At 37.5% G+C, this 13686-nt stretch overlaps 1 protein-coding gene across 2 annotated transcripts in view; it reads left to right on the top strand.

Annotated features, from left to right (window-relative positions):
• LOC103017871 (S-adenosyl-L-methionine-dependent tRNA 4-demethylwyosine synthase TYW1) overlaps positions 1-13686 on the top strand; it is a 214919-nt gene that overhangs the window by 77991 nt on the left and 123242 nt on the right. For both annotated transcript variants that reach the window (XM_057529605.1, XM_007186512.2), the window contains exon 13: positions 6396-6531. In XM_057529605.1, coding sequence (XP_057385588.1) covers positions 6396-6531 — 136 coding nt within the window. The remainder of the gene's footprint in view (positions 1-6395; positions 6532-13686) is intronic.

Below are 13686 nucleotides of genomic sequence, written 5' to 3'. Positions count from 1 at the left end.
TCTAGAGCCCATGAGCCACAACTACTGAAGCCTGCGCACCGCAACTAGAGAAAGCTCGCGCGTAGCAACAAAGACCCAATGCAGCCAAAAATAAATAAATAAACAAATTTTTAAAAATAAATAAATAAATTTATTAAATAAATAAATAAAGTGTCTTGGTTGACTCACATTATATCCTTGGTTCCTGCAAACATGTGAGCTTAGGACTCTTATTCTTGAGACTGTATGATCTATGCTTGCATTCAGCCCTGCAGTCAGAAAGGCCTATCACACCTGGGTATCGCTGTCCCACTAGAGCGCTCCCTGTCATTACTTCCTGTAAATTGTTCTGTGCTAAGATGTCAAAGACCTACGTGAGACATCTTGCTAAAAGTAGACCATGTTGTAAGGTAAGGAAGTTGTTGAGAAACACTGAACCTAGTTTGTGCTTACTTTGTGGACGTTTGAATCCTATAACTGTGTCTCCCTCTTTATGAGCGTGAGAAGGTTTAGAGTCAAATGTTCAGCCCTTTGTCGACTGGCTAACTCTTAGCTTCATCTTTAGTTCACCTCTGCACGATTTTCTTTTTTCTTCTTTTTTCTTTTTTAGCAGAATCTTTTTATTATTTTTAAAAGATATAAAAACAACTACTCCCATCAGTAGCAATACAAGGTTTAACATTTTAACCAGATTTTCTCAGGCCTTTTTCTGACACCTTTAGTAGCTAATTATTTTGTCTACCCCTTCTTCTACACGATTTTCTTAACTATTTTATATTATTTTTAAGTTTACATTTAGAATCTTAAATTTTTTTCTTTTGTGATAAGTACAGTTAATTCAAAGCTTTCTCCCTGCTAGCAGGCTTATCATAAGAAGACAGAGCTGTGTTCCATTTTTAACTATGACACGGTTAACATTTAACTTCCTACACCTCCTCCACCACCACAGAATTTGTCCCGGTGTATGTTTACTTTTGAGCACCTTCATTGAAACGATGTGTGAACTTCATTTGTTCTCTTACTTCTTCCACTTGTATTTCTGTTATTTTGTTTGCTTTATGTTTTGTTTTCTCTAGTTTTTGCTAAGATATTCACTATATGTGTTAGAGAACCTCTATAAATTGGACATCTCTTCACATATTAGTAAATGTATCAAGAAATGCATGAATTTTAATAAAAATAAAGTTTTCTTGTATGTATCAGCTCAAAGTGGCTATAGGTAACAGTTATAATGAAATGAAGATTCATTATAAATACTACCTGATCCTTTCAATAGAAGTTTTTTTTTCTCCCAGCCTGTTTTGTTTGTATTAAGTTTAGAATATAGTCTTCTTTTGTGTCTGTGAATTGATGGGACACTTTTCAAAACTATGCTTTTCTGGATGGGCTAAAAAAAAAATAAAAAGGCAGCACAGTGAAGTGATGAAGAGCTTGTGCTCTGTCTAGAAGAGACCTGGGTTTGAATCTTGACTGTATCGCTTGCTGTCTTTCTGACACTGGGAAGATAACTTCTCAGGGCCCAGTTTTCTCATCTGTAAAATGATTACAATAATAATGGCTACCTTATAGTGGCATTGTTAGTATATGAGATAATACATGAAAAGCACCTTGGAAAGGTAGGCTAAGTAATATTGGTCAAGTATACTTTAAGGCAAGAACCATTACTTGAGATAAGATGGAACATTTCTTAATAATAAAATATTAAACCTACCAGGAACATTAAAACAATATAATAATTCAAAAATTTTCAACAATCAGTAACATAAACTCAAAATTGACAGAACTATAAGGAGAAATAGTAAGTTTTTAACACATTTCTCTCAAACTGATAAAACAGGCAAATCAAAATCAGGAATAGTAGTGAAGATTTGAACAACTAAATTAACAAATTTAGCGTGTATTACAGAAATAGAGTATTGAAGTGAGAAACTTTGGAATATAAATTCCTTTTAAGAGCACAGAACTTGCTCTCAGAAAAATTACCAAATGGCCATATGCTGGGCATTATAGCAAGTTACAAGAAAGTATTGCACTCATTTAGAGCATGATATCTGAACACAATGCAATTAAACTATAAATCAGTACAAAAAGATAACTAGAATATTCCAATATGCTTATAATTTAAGCAATGCACTTCTCATTTGCTTATGGGTCAAAGAAGAAATCACAATGGACATAGGAAATATTGTGATGAATTGTGATGGAAATAAAAAACAAAACTTGTTTGTTGGTTATCAGGAATAGCAGAGTACAGACCTTCAAAACCTACTCTTCTATAAAAACAGTGAGAATACCAGCAAAAATTGTCAGAATCAAATTCTTAACCAGGGGTATGCAACAATCTGAGGAAGGTTTTTTTGCCCCCAGTAAACAGTATTTTTATTCTCATGTCAAAAAAGTATTTCTAGGGAATTCCCTGGTGGTCCAATGGTGAGGACTCCATGCTTCCACTGCTGGGGGCCTGGGTTCAGTCCCTGGTCGGGGAAGCTAAAATCCTGCAAGCTGCATGGCGTGGCCAAAAAAAAAAAAAAAAAAAGTGTTTCTATGATATGCATTAACAATACAAAAATATTTTGAATATTGCAGTGGTCTTTTTTTCTCCCAAGACTTCTTGCAACAGTACAGTAGAATATTTGATTTTTGGATTCTGAGAAGCCAGTGGCTAAAGTAGAAACTGAAGGATTTTGTTGAGGGGTATGTGTGGGTACGGGGATGGCCCTTTTTCTTTGGATCCAGGCTCTGTACAGTAAAGAGGAGGCAAAAAACAACTAAGTTAAATTAAAAAATGATTTGTCTTTTAAGGCTCAGGATTGAAACTTGGCTTAGAAATGGGTTAAAGTAGGCTGTGGTGAAAACCCACTGTTCCTCAGAAAATTAGCTGAATTGCAATATGAACAGTAAGCTTTGTGATGTGTTAACATGTCCTTATTCCATTCCAACTTCTCCAGCTCTGCAAACTAGTAGCCTACAGTCATGGTAAAAACCAGTAGCCTGGCAGCCAAGGGAAGGGACAAAACAGAATTGGAACTCTTTCAAAGTCCCATTCCTGGAGAACTGTCATTATATGGTATGTGTGGCAGTTCCCTGGAAACTCTCACTCACAGGGGTTGTGTTTGTTAGAAGTGACTCAGAGTTTGTCCAGCACAGAAAGCCTTTCTCTCCGGTGTTTCTCATAAACAATTATCTGCAATTGTTTAACTTCACAGCTACCTGAGGCAGCAGTAACCGTTGGGGCAAACAGGAAGCTAATCAAATACTTAAAAGGAAAAGCCAGGGAATGAGATGTTTGTAGGGGACTTTGAGAAGCTCCAGCATGTTCCTGGAAATCTAGAAGACCATGTACACGGGCAGGGCTGTGGGTATGCCAGGGAAGACTTGAAAAGGCCCTATATGCCCACCTCCACTTGGTATATTGATGTCTTGAGCAGGTAGACAGTGAAAGCTAAGGCACGGTTGTCAAATGCCTGCCTGGACATCGAAGGCGTGCCCTAATATACACACATAGAGCCCCTCAGCAAAGGCTAGGAGACTTACTGATTGAAGTCATTTAAGGATATCTCTGTCTAATCCTGACCTGACCACTAAGCTAATCAAACAGGGATTCTAGTGGTTAAACACAACCAAGAATTCAGAATTTACCAAATTAGTTCAGTAACAACAAAAACAGCAAACAGAGAAAAGAAAAAAACAAAACAAAACCCCTGGGTTGGGAGATATCTGATTTAGAATTGCCAAATAATATTATTTAAAATGTTCAGCTTTTGTAAAAAAAATAAAAACATGAACTAGACACAGGAACAAGAGACTGTGTCCCATAACACAGGGAAGGAAACAGCTAATAGAAACTGTCCCTTTTTTGGATAGATTTCACATATAAGTATTGGATATTTGGGTCACTTCGGTTATTTTTTTGTCCAATGGGAGCATCAAAGTTACTATTGAAGCCTCTAGATTTCTTACAAACATAAATCTCTCTCCCGTTTTTCCTTTCTGTAGAGATGAGGAGGTTTCATTCTAGGTAAGATCTTGATATGATTATTGATTATTCTGGGTAGAATGAGGCCTAATCTCTACAGAAAGGGAAGAAGGGAGAGGGATTTTTATGTTCAATTGCAATGTTTTTCTATATACGATCATTCAAAACTCAGAGATTTAAAATTAGCAGGATGAAGGGTCATCACAAAAATCATATCAAGATTCATAGGGTATTTTCACTGGGGATTGGGCTCAGAGTTATATATCCCTTTTATTGTATAGTCCTTTTTAATTGTTCTCAACAGCAACGTGAGACTCTGAGACACAGGAATTATTACGATGGTTTTAAGGATATAACTAAAATGATCCTATCTCTGAATAGAATGGAGACAGACCGATGACTGTGCTTGGAACCCCATCACCTGTCATGGGGAACAGAGACCAACAGCAGGACAGACATAAGATCCCTGAGGCTCAGAAAATTTCTCCAGTGGCCTTTTACTCCTTTTGAGCCCCTTAGGAATGAGCTCTACAGTTCCTTGGGGTTTTCCTCTTCTCCATTCTTCCTCTGGTCCCTGCCCAAAGAGCTATAAAATTCCTGATTATAGCACCTCAGGCGTTTAGTAATGTCAAAAATTCCTTATTGCTAGTGTCAATGTCCAGGGCTACTTTTTTTTTTTTTTTTTTTTTTGCAAAATGGTGGTGGTTTGTAAGACAACTATGGCCTTTGGAATTTACTGTTCATACTCTTGAAGTAGTTATGGAGGCATAGTGAAAAGGTCAGGCCAGTTCCCATTTTGCATCAGGCAGCTTTATGACAAAGTCCTGTGAGTATCAGACGATGATAGCCAGCCGTATTCATTAAGACAATCCTTTTTATTTTTGTAAAACATAAAATCCAGTTAAAGTAGCTTGTCTGTTATTAAAGAGGCCCCCAGCAAAAGGGGTGGTGAGACAAAATGCTGCCATTCCAGTATGCTGTTGTTTTGCATTTCCAGTAATTGATGTCCTTTGCTCAGTAGTGACACATTATTGAACTTTTAAGGATTCCGTTATATCAGTATTGGAGAGGGATTAAAGCAATGAGAGTCTGCCAGTGTTTTAATCATTTTTTCCTAACTTTGGTCAGAGCTTCTCCACTTTTAACAACTTTGGGTTTAGGCCCTTCTGATTTTTCCATATGTCACTAAGCCAGATGATTACAAGCATTTGTTTGGCCTACATTTCCTTAAAAGTTCTGTCAGCTGAAGTCAACAATATCCACTAAAAAGTAGCTTTAAGTGTCTACCGGTATGGCTGGATAAAAAGAAAAATAGAGCCCCTGTCTTTCAAGGTCTTCCACTCAAAGATTGGTAAGGCCAATACTGATAGATATAAAAAGCACATAAACCACTTTGATGGTGAATTTTATGGCATGTGAATTATGTGACAGTTTTTAAAAGTGCCTAGACTTTGAAACAAAAAATGCATAAATAACATTCTAGGGGTAAATACAAATTATGGAATAGTTATAGCAAATTAATAATGGGAGAATTTGGTCAGAGGATTATTAAGGGGGAATTTCTTTCTACTTCGAAATTCATTGAAGAGAGTGAATTATGAGACCTATTTGAAGGGAGAACAGAGAGGCTCTGGAAAAAGTACAATCTGGGCTTAAAACATAACTGGCAAGAAATCTGGTAGATGATGACATTGTGAAATGAGTCAGTGAATTTGAGCGAAGTGGAGAATGAGTGGTACTCATGGATGCGGATTAAGAAGGCAAAGAAAAATAAGAATCTACAACATACATTTTTCTTCTGGGTTGTGCTGTTCTGTAAGTGTTTGGCTGCTCTTTTTCTAACTCTGCATTGCTTATGGCTCCCTGAATGGGTCATTATTCGCCCACACAGGGCTTGACTTTAAACCCACTCCTGCTCTCAGAGGCATAGGTGAGGCATTGGTGTGGCTCTGTGCCCTTCAAAGAAGCCTTGTTCTTGTTCCTTAGAAAACATCCATCAGCAAATTGATGATGGGAGGTGGCCCGTCAGCACAGACCCCTGTAGAAGTCTTAAGTGGCAGAGTTTATGAAGAAACTTTGGCCTGAGAGCCCCTTGTAATTGTGCTGAGCTGGTGGTGCCAGGCCTAAAGCCTGATCTTGTTTTATTTTCCACTGAAATGTAGTGTTTGAAGAGAGACCAATTTTAAGTAATCAGATGTTTTCAGTTCATTAGGGATGGTGTCCAGTCATTTGAAAAAATAACCAACTGACATCCCGTTCTGTTACATTAAAATCATGGCTTTAATCTTCTGGGAGAAGCAGAACCCTCTAGACCCCCGTGAAATGTTTAATCATCACATCTATTCCAGATTGTAAATTTAACATCATGAAAAGCCCGACTTAGGCATAATTTTCTTCTTCGATTGTTGTATTTTTTTTTTTTTAATTTTAAATTACCAAGGAACCTCAAACCAGTTACCCAGCTATACGTTAGTGTGGACGCCAGCACCAAAGAGAGCCTGAAGAAAATTGACCGCCCGCTCTTCAAGGATTTCTGGCAAAGATTCCTCGACAGTTTAAAAGCCTTGGCTGCAAAGGTAAGAATTATGACATCTTAAAAAAAAAAAAAAGACTAAAATCTTCCAACTTTTTTCTAGACTTCCACTTTTATTATTCAGTAAATATTTATTGAGTTCTTCTTAAGTTTCTAGCACTCTGCCTTATATATATTATATGTCCTTCACGTATTTCAGGAGAGAGATGCACACTCCCAAAGCTAATTAATAAAACACGGGTAAGCGCAGTACATAGCAATCCTAGAAGAGGTGTCAGCAAATAGTATATGTTTAAATATGAAGTTAATTTTCCTGAATTTCTAGAACAAAATTTCCTACCCAATGAGGAACTCAACCCCAGAATGTCCGACCCCAATGTCTTTTCCTGCAAACAGTTGCTCCTTCTTAAGTCTTCCTATTCTTTTTTTTTTTTTGTGGGATTTTTTTTTTAATTCAGACAGAAAGTCACAAAAATTATACTCATCCTCATCAGTTCACTCAGTCCCATGTAATTAATTTCTTTTTTTCATCTTGATCTTTTGTTAGCACTTTTATGAGTTCATCAGTTTTTCATTAGCGTTCTGAAAATGCTTATTCATTCAGTTCAGCAGTACAGTCAGTTACCAGAAACCTGTACTTGTCAGAGTCTTTTCCATGAATTTCTTGAAGATGAAACTCTTTTATAGGAACATATTTGCAAAATCATCAGAGTACACCCAGAACTGTCTGTAAATGACAAAAGACTTAAAAATGACCATGGTTAAAGATTTGATGAAAGTTCATAATAATGCAGTTGACAAGAAAATTAGTTATTTCTGAGATATACATTTTAAAGTAATAACTAGGATTATTACTTATAACATTATACCAGAACATATAAGATTTTTAGACGTTTCCTGTAATGTCTGAAACATTTATATTAACATATTTCCATACATATTTCCATACAAATACAAATATAAGATTTTTAGAAATTTCATGTAATGTCTGAAACATTTATATTAACATATTTCCATACATATTTCCATACAAATACAAATATAAGATTTTTAGAAATTTCATGTAATGTCTGAAACATTTATATTAACATATTTCCATACATATTTCCATACAAATACAAATATAAGATTTTTAGAAATTTCATGTAATGTCTGAAACATTTATATTAACATATTTCCATACAAATAACCCAATGAAAGTTTAGTATTAGTTGTTTTGTTTGTTTTTTTATACTGCAGGTTCTTACTAGGCATCAGTTTTATACACATCAGTGTATACATGTCAATCCCAATCGCCCAATTCAGCACATCACCATCCCCACCTCATCGCAGTTTTCCCCCCTTGGTGTCCATATGTCCATTCTCTACATCTGTGTCTCAACTTCTGCCCTGCAAACTGGCTCATCTGTACCATTTTTCTACGTTCCACATACATGCATTAACATACGATATTTGTTTTTCTCTTTCTGACTTACTTCACTCTGTATGAGTCTCTAGATCCATCCACGTCTCAACAAATGACTCAATTTCGTTCCTTTTTATGGCTGAATAATATTCCATCGTATATATGTACCACAACTTCTTTATCCATTCATCTGTTGATGGGCATTTAGGTTGCTTCCATGACCTGGCTATTGTAAATAGTGCTGCAATGAACATTCGGGTGCACGTGTCTTTTTGAATTACGGTTTTCTCTGGGTATATGCCCAGTAGTGGGATTGCTGGGTCATATGGTAATTCTATTTTTAGTTTTTTAAGGAACCTCCATATTGTTCTCCATAGTGGCTGTATCAATTTACATTCCCACCAACAGTGCAAGAGGGTTCCCTTTTCTCCACACCCTCTCCAGCATTTGTTGTTTGTAGATTTTCTGATGATGCCCATTCTAACAGGAGTGAGGTGATACCTCATTGTAGTTTTGATTTGCATTTCTCTAATAATTAGTGATGTTGAGCATCTTTTCATGTGCTTCGTGGCCGTCTGTATGTCTTCTTTGGAGAAATGTCTATTTAGGTCTTCTGCCCATTTTTGGATTGGGGTGTTTGTTTCTTTGATATTGAGCTGAATGAGCTGTTTATATATTTTGGAGATTAATCCTTTGTCCGTTGATTCATTTGCAAATATTTTCTCCCATTCTGAGGGTTGTCTTTTCGTCTTGTTTATGGTTTCCTTTGCTGTGCAAAAGCTTTGAAGTTTCATTAGGTCCCACTTGTTTATTTTTGTTTTTATTTCCATTACTCTAGGAGGTGGATCGAAAAAGATCTTGCTGTGATTTATGTCAAAGAGTGTTCTTCCTATGTTTTCCTCTAAGAGTTTTATAGTGTCCAGTCTTATATTTAGGTCTCTAATCCATTTTGAGTTTATTTTTGTGTATGGTGTTAGGGAGTATTCTAATTTCATTCTTTTACATGTAGCTGTCCAGTTTTCCCAGCACCACTTATTGAAGAGACTGTCTTTTCTCCATTGTATATCTTTGCCTCCTTTGTCATAGATTAGTTGACCATAGGTGCGTGGGTTAATCTCTGGGCTTTCTATCTTGTTCCATTGATCTATGTTTCTGTTTTTGTGCCAGTACCATATTGTCTTGATTACTGTAGCTTTGTAGTATAGTCTGAAGTCAGGGAGTCTGATTCCTCCAGCTCCATTTTTTTGCCTCAAGACTGCTTTGGCTATTCGGGGTCTTTTGTGTCTCCATACAAATTTTAAGGTGATTTGTTCTAGCTCCGTAAAAAATGCCATTGGTAATTTGATAGGGATTGCATTGAATCTGTAGATTGCTTTGGGTAGTATACTCATTTTCAAAATGTTGATTCTTCCAATCCAAGAACATGGTATATCTCTCCATCTGTTGGTATCATCTTTAATTTCTTTCATCAGTGTCTTATAGTTTTCTGCATACAGGTCTTTTGTCTCCTTAGGTAGGTTTATTCCTAGGTATTTTATTCTTTTTGTTGCAATGGTAAATGGGAGTGTTTCCATAATTTCTCTTTCAGATTTTTCATCATTAGTGTATAGGAATGCAAGAGATTTCTGTGCATTAATTTTGTAACCTGCAACTTTACCATATTCATTAATTAGCTCTAGCAGTTTTCTGGTGGCAGTTTTAGGATTCTCTATGTATAGTATCATGTCATCCACAAACAGTGACAGTTTTACTTCTTCTTTTCCAATTTGTATTCCTTTTATTTCTTTTTCTTCTCTGATTGCCGTGGCTAGGACTTCCAGAACTATGTTGAATAATAGTGGTGAGAGTGGACATCCTTGTCTCGTTCCTGATCTTAGAGGAAATGCTTTCAGTTTTTCACCATTGAGAATGATGTTTGCTGTGGGTTTGTCATATATGGCCTTTATTATGTTGAGGTAGGTTCCCTCTATGCCCACTTTCTGGAGAGTTTTTATCATAAATGGGTGTTGAATTTTGTCAAAAGCTTTTTCTGCATCTATTGAGATGATCATATGGTTTTTATTCTTCAATTTGTTAATATGGTGTATCACATTGATTGATTTGCGTATATTGAAGAATCCTTGCATCCCTGGGATAAATCCCACTTGATCGTGGTGTATGATCCTTTTAATGTGTTGTTGGATTCTGTTTGCTAGTATTTTGTTGAGGATTTTTGCATCTATATTCATCAGTGATATTGGTCTGTAATTTTCTTTTTTTGTAGTGTCTTTGTCTGGTTTTGGTATCAGGGTGATGGTGGCCTCATAGAATGAGTTTGGGAGAGTTCCTTCCTCTGCAATTTTTTGGAAGAGTTTGAGAAGGATGGGTGTTAGCTCTTCTCTAAATGTTTGATAGAATTCACCTGTGAAGCCATCTGGTCCTGGACTTTTGTTTGTTGGAAGATTTTTAATCACAGTTTCAATTTCATTACTTGTGATTGGTCTGTTGATATTTTCTGTTTCTTCCTGATTCAGTCTTGGAAGGTTATACCTTTCTAAGAATTTGTCCATTTCTTCCAGGTTGTCCATTTTATTGGCATAAAGTTGCTTGTAGTAGTCTCTTAGGATGTTTTGTATTTCTGCGGTGTCTGTTGTAACTTCTCCTTTTTCATTTCTGATTTTATTGATTTGAGTCCTCTCCCTCTTTTTCTTGATGAGTCTGGCTAATGGCTTATCAATTTTGTTTATCTTCTCAAAGAACCAACTTTTAGTTTTATTGATCTTTGCTATTGTTTTCTTTGTTTCTATTTCATTTATTTCTGCTCTGATCTTTATGATTTCTTTCCTTCTGCTAACTTTGGGTTTTGTTTGTTCTTCTTTCTCTAGTTTCTTTAGGTGTAAAGTTAGATTGTTTACTTGAGATTTTTCTTGTTTCTTTAGGTAGGCTTGTATAGCTATAAACTTCCCTCTTAGAACCGCTTTTGCTGCATCCCATAGGTTTTGGGTCGTCGTGTTTTCATTGTCATTTGTCTCTAGGTATTTTTTTATTTCCTGTTTGATTTCTTCAGTGATCTCTTGGTTATTTAGTAACGTATTGTTTAGCCTCCATGTGTTTGTCTTTTTTACGTTTTTTTCCCTGTAATTCATTTCTAATCTCATAGCGTTGTGGTCAGAAAAGATGCTTGATATGATTTCAATTTTCTTAAATTTACTGAGGCTTGATTTGTGACCCAAGATGTGATCTATCCTGGAGAATGTTCCGTGTGCACTTGAGAAGAACGTGTAATCTGCCGTTTTTGGATGGAATGTCCTATATATATCAATTAAATCTATCTGGTCTATTGTGTCATTTAAAGCTTCTGTTTCCTTATTTATTTTCATTTTGGATGATCTGTCCATTGGTGTAAGTGAGGTGTTAAAAGTCCCCCACTATTATTGTGTTACTGTCGATTTCCTCTTTTATAGCTGTTAGCAGTTGCCTTATGTATTGAGGTGCTCCTATGTTGGGTGCATATATATTTATAATTGTTATATCTTCTTCTTGGATTGATCCCTGGATCATTATGTAGTGTCCTTCCTTGTCTCTTGTAACATTCTTTATTTTAAAGTCTATTTTATCTGATATGAGTATAGCTACTCCAGCTTTCTTTTGATTTCCATTTGCATGGAATATCTTTTTCCATCCCCTCACTTTCAGTCTGTATGTGTCCCTAGGTCTGAAGTGGGTCTCTTGTAGACAGCATATATATGGGTCTTGTTTTTGTATCCATTCAGCCAGTCTATGTCTTTTGGTTGGGGCATTTAATCCATTCACGTTTAAGGTAATTATCGATATGTATGTTCCTATGACCATTTTCTTAATTGTTTTGGGTTTGTTTTTGTAGGTCCTTTTCTTCTCTTGTGTTTCCCACTTAGAGAAGTTCCTTTAGCATTTGTTGTAGAGCTGGTTTGGTGGTGCTGAATTCTCTTAGCTTTTGCTTGTCTGTAAAGCTTTTGATTTCTCCATCAAATCTAAATGAGATCCTTGCTGGGTAGAGTAATCTTGGTTGTAGGTTCTTCCCTTTCATCACTTTAAGTATTTCATGCCACTCCCTTCTGGCTTGCAGAGTTTCTGCTGAGAAATCAGCTGTTAACCTTATGGGGGTTCCCTTGTATGTTATTTGTCGTTTTTCCCTTGCTGCTTTCAATAATTTTTCTTTGTCTTTAATTTTTGCCACTTTGATTACTATGTGTCTCGGCGTGTTTCTCCTTGGGTTTATTCTGTATGGGACTCTCTGCGCTTCCTGGACTTGGGTGGCTATTTCCTTTCCCATGTTAGGGAAGTTTTCGATTATAATCTCTTCAAATATTTTCTCTGGTCCTTTCTCTCTCTCTTCTCCTTCTGGGACCCCTATAATGCGAATGTTGTTGCGTTTAATGTTGTCCCAGAGGTCTCTTAGGCTGTCTTCATTTCTTTTTATTCTTTTTTCTTTAGTCTGTTCTGCAGCAGTGAATTCCACCATTCTGTCTTCCAGGTCACTTATCCGTTCTTCTGCCTCAGTTATTCTGCTATTGATTCCTTCTAGTGTAGTTTTCATTTCAGTTATTGTATTGGTCATCTCTGTTTGTTTGTTCTTTAATTCTTCTAGGTCTTTGTTAATCATTTCTTGCATCTTCTCAATCTTTGCCTCCATTCTTATTCCGAGGTCCTGGATCATCTTCACTATCATTATTCTGAATTCTTTTTCTGGAAGGTTGCCTATCTCCACTTCATTTAGTTGTTTTTCTGGGGTTTTTTCTTGTTCCTTCATCTGGTACATAGCCCTCTGCCTTTTCATCTTCTCTGTCTTTCTGTAACTGTGGTTTTTGGTCCACAGGCTGCAGGATTGTAGTTTTTCTTGCTTCTGTTGTCTGCCCTCTGGTGGTTGAGGCTATCTAAGAGGCTTGATGGGAGGCTCTGGTGGTGGGTAGAGATGACTGTTGCTGTGGCGGTCAGAGCTCAGTAAAACCTTAATCCACTTGACTGTTGATGGGTGGGGCTGGGTTCCCTCCCTGTTGCTGTGGCGATCAGAGCCCAGTAAAACCTTAATCCACTTGACTGTTGATGGGTGGGGCTGGGTTCCCTCCCTGTTGGTTGTTTTGCCTGAGGCAACCCAACACTGGAGCCTACCCGTGCTCTTTGGTGGGGTTAATGGCAGACTCTGGGAGGGCTCACGCCAAGGAGAACTTCCCAGGACCTCTGCTGCCAGTGTCCTTATCCCCACGGTGAAACAGAGCCACCACTCGCCTCTGCAGGAGACCCCCCAACACCAGCAGGTACGTCTGGTTCAGTCTCCCCCAGGGTCACTGCTCCTTCCCCTGGGTCCCGATGCACACATTACTTTGTGTGTGCCCTCCAAGAGTGGGGTCTCTGTTTCCCCCAGTCCTGTCACAGTCCTGCAATCAATTCCCACTAGACTTCAAAGTCTGATTCTCTAGGAATTCCTCCTCCCTTTGCCGGACCCCCAGGTTGGGAAGCCTGAGGTGGGGCTCAGAACCTTCACTCCAGTGGGTGGACTTCTGTGGTATAAGTGTTCGCCAGTCTGTGAGTCACCCACCCAGCAGTTATGGGATTTGATTTTACTCTGATTGCGCCCCTCCTACCGTCTCACTGTGGCTTCTCCTCTGTCCTTGGACGTGGGGTGTCCTCTTTGGTGAAGTCCAGGGTCTTCCTGTCAATGATTGTCCAGCAGTCAGTTGTGATTCTGGTGCTCTCGCAAGAGGGAGTGAGAGCACGTCCTTCTACTCCGCCATCTTGGTTAATCTCTCTTCCTATTCTTTTTGACCTAAGGTACCT

This window comes from Balaenoptera acutorostrata, chromosome 15 (assembly GCF_949987535.1).
Source record: "Balaenoptera acutorostrata chromosome 15, mBalAcu1.1, whole genome shotgun sequence".
In the NCBI taxonomy this organism is placed as follows: domain Eukaryota; kingdom Metazoa; phylum Chordata; class Mammalia; order Artiodactyla; family Balaenopteridae; genus Balaenoptera; species Balaenoptera acutorostrata.
The sequence above is the reverse complement of the archived record's forward strand: the minus strand, read 5'-3'. Positions and strand labels throughout refer to the sequence as shown.